We start from the raw sequence: 890 nt of genomic DNA on the forward strand, positions 1-890 counted from the left end.
CATGGCGAGAAGGACGCAGTCGTGGCTGCAGCGTGAGCATGCCACGTACATTCGACGGATCGAAGCGGAGGCCGGCGTAGAAGCAACCGTCGTTGTTGTCGGCAATGCAATTCGCCACGGCGAGGCAGTCGACCTAGTGGGAGAAGGCGTCACGAGGGATGGGAGTGGGAGCTGATGTCTGCCCTGGAGACGTACAGCTTTAGGGACGACAACTGACGCCATGGCGCTGCCGAGACGGCCTTCCACCAAAAGGAACGGGGCCGGGTCCGCCGCCACCGCAACCCACCCGCGGACGAATTCGCAATTGAATCCCCACTCCTTCTTCATCAAAGCGTTGGCGGCACCCACGTGGCGAAAGGTAAACCGAACGTGGCCCACGTCGACGTGGACGATGAGCTTTGTATGGTACTTGCGAACAAACTCCGCCATGACGTCGCTAGGTCCCCGCGGCGTTTTCTTGTCGGATCTTGCCACGGGCGACGCGACGCGAGTGGAATTGGTCTTGCCATCCCCAAAGAGCGCAGCCTCCACGTCCACTTGATTCCACGGGTTGTCATCCTTCAACATCCAGTGGGCAAGACCGAGACGCTCGAGACTGCCACGCTGCACATGCATGTGTCAAGCATCGAATGGCCTAGTCGGGGTTTTGGTGGCACCGTACCCGAACGACCGATACCATGCTGCAACGTTCTTCGGATGCGTTGTGTTGATTTTTACAAAAAAACGTTCGACGCGCCCGGGTCTCGAACCCAGGGCTCACTCAAGACACACAACGTGTTTAACCACTGCGCTACCGCGTCAAACGCTTATCATTGATAGTTGTCCATCAATCCAGGTAATTTAAAATACTGGACTTGTTGAAATCCGAGAAATTCGCTAACTGTTGTCTG

At 56.6% G+C, this 890-nt stretch overlaps 1 protein-coding gene across 1 annotated transcript; it reads right to left on the minus strand.

The window, feature by feature from the left end:
• Positions 1–149: 149 nt before the first annotated feature.
• Positions 150–679, minus strand: H310_10255 (hypothetical protein; the record flags this gene model as incomplete). Its single annotated transcript, XM_008876585.1, has 3 exons — positions 150–183; positions 257–603; positions 662–679. The coding sequence occupies 3 exons, from the start codon at positions 677–679 to the stop codon at positions 150–152; spliced, it is 399 nt and encodes a 132-aa protein (XP_008874807.1).
• Between the last annotated feature and the right edge of the window lie 211 nt (positions 680–890).

The sequence above is a fragment of the Aphanomyces invadans genome, assembly GCF_000520115.1.
Source record: "Aphanomyces invadans strain NJM9701 unplaced genomic scaffold supercont1.25, whole genome shotgun sequence".
NCBI classification, from domain to species: domain Eukaryota; phylum Oomycota; class Saprolegniomycetes; order Saprolegniales; family Verrucalvaceae; genus Aphanomyces; species Aphanomyces invadans.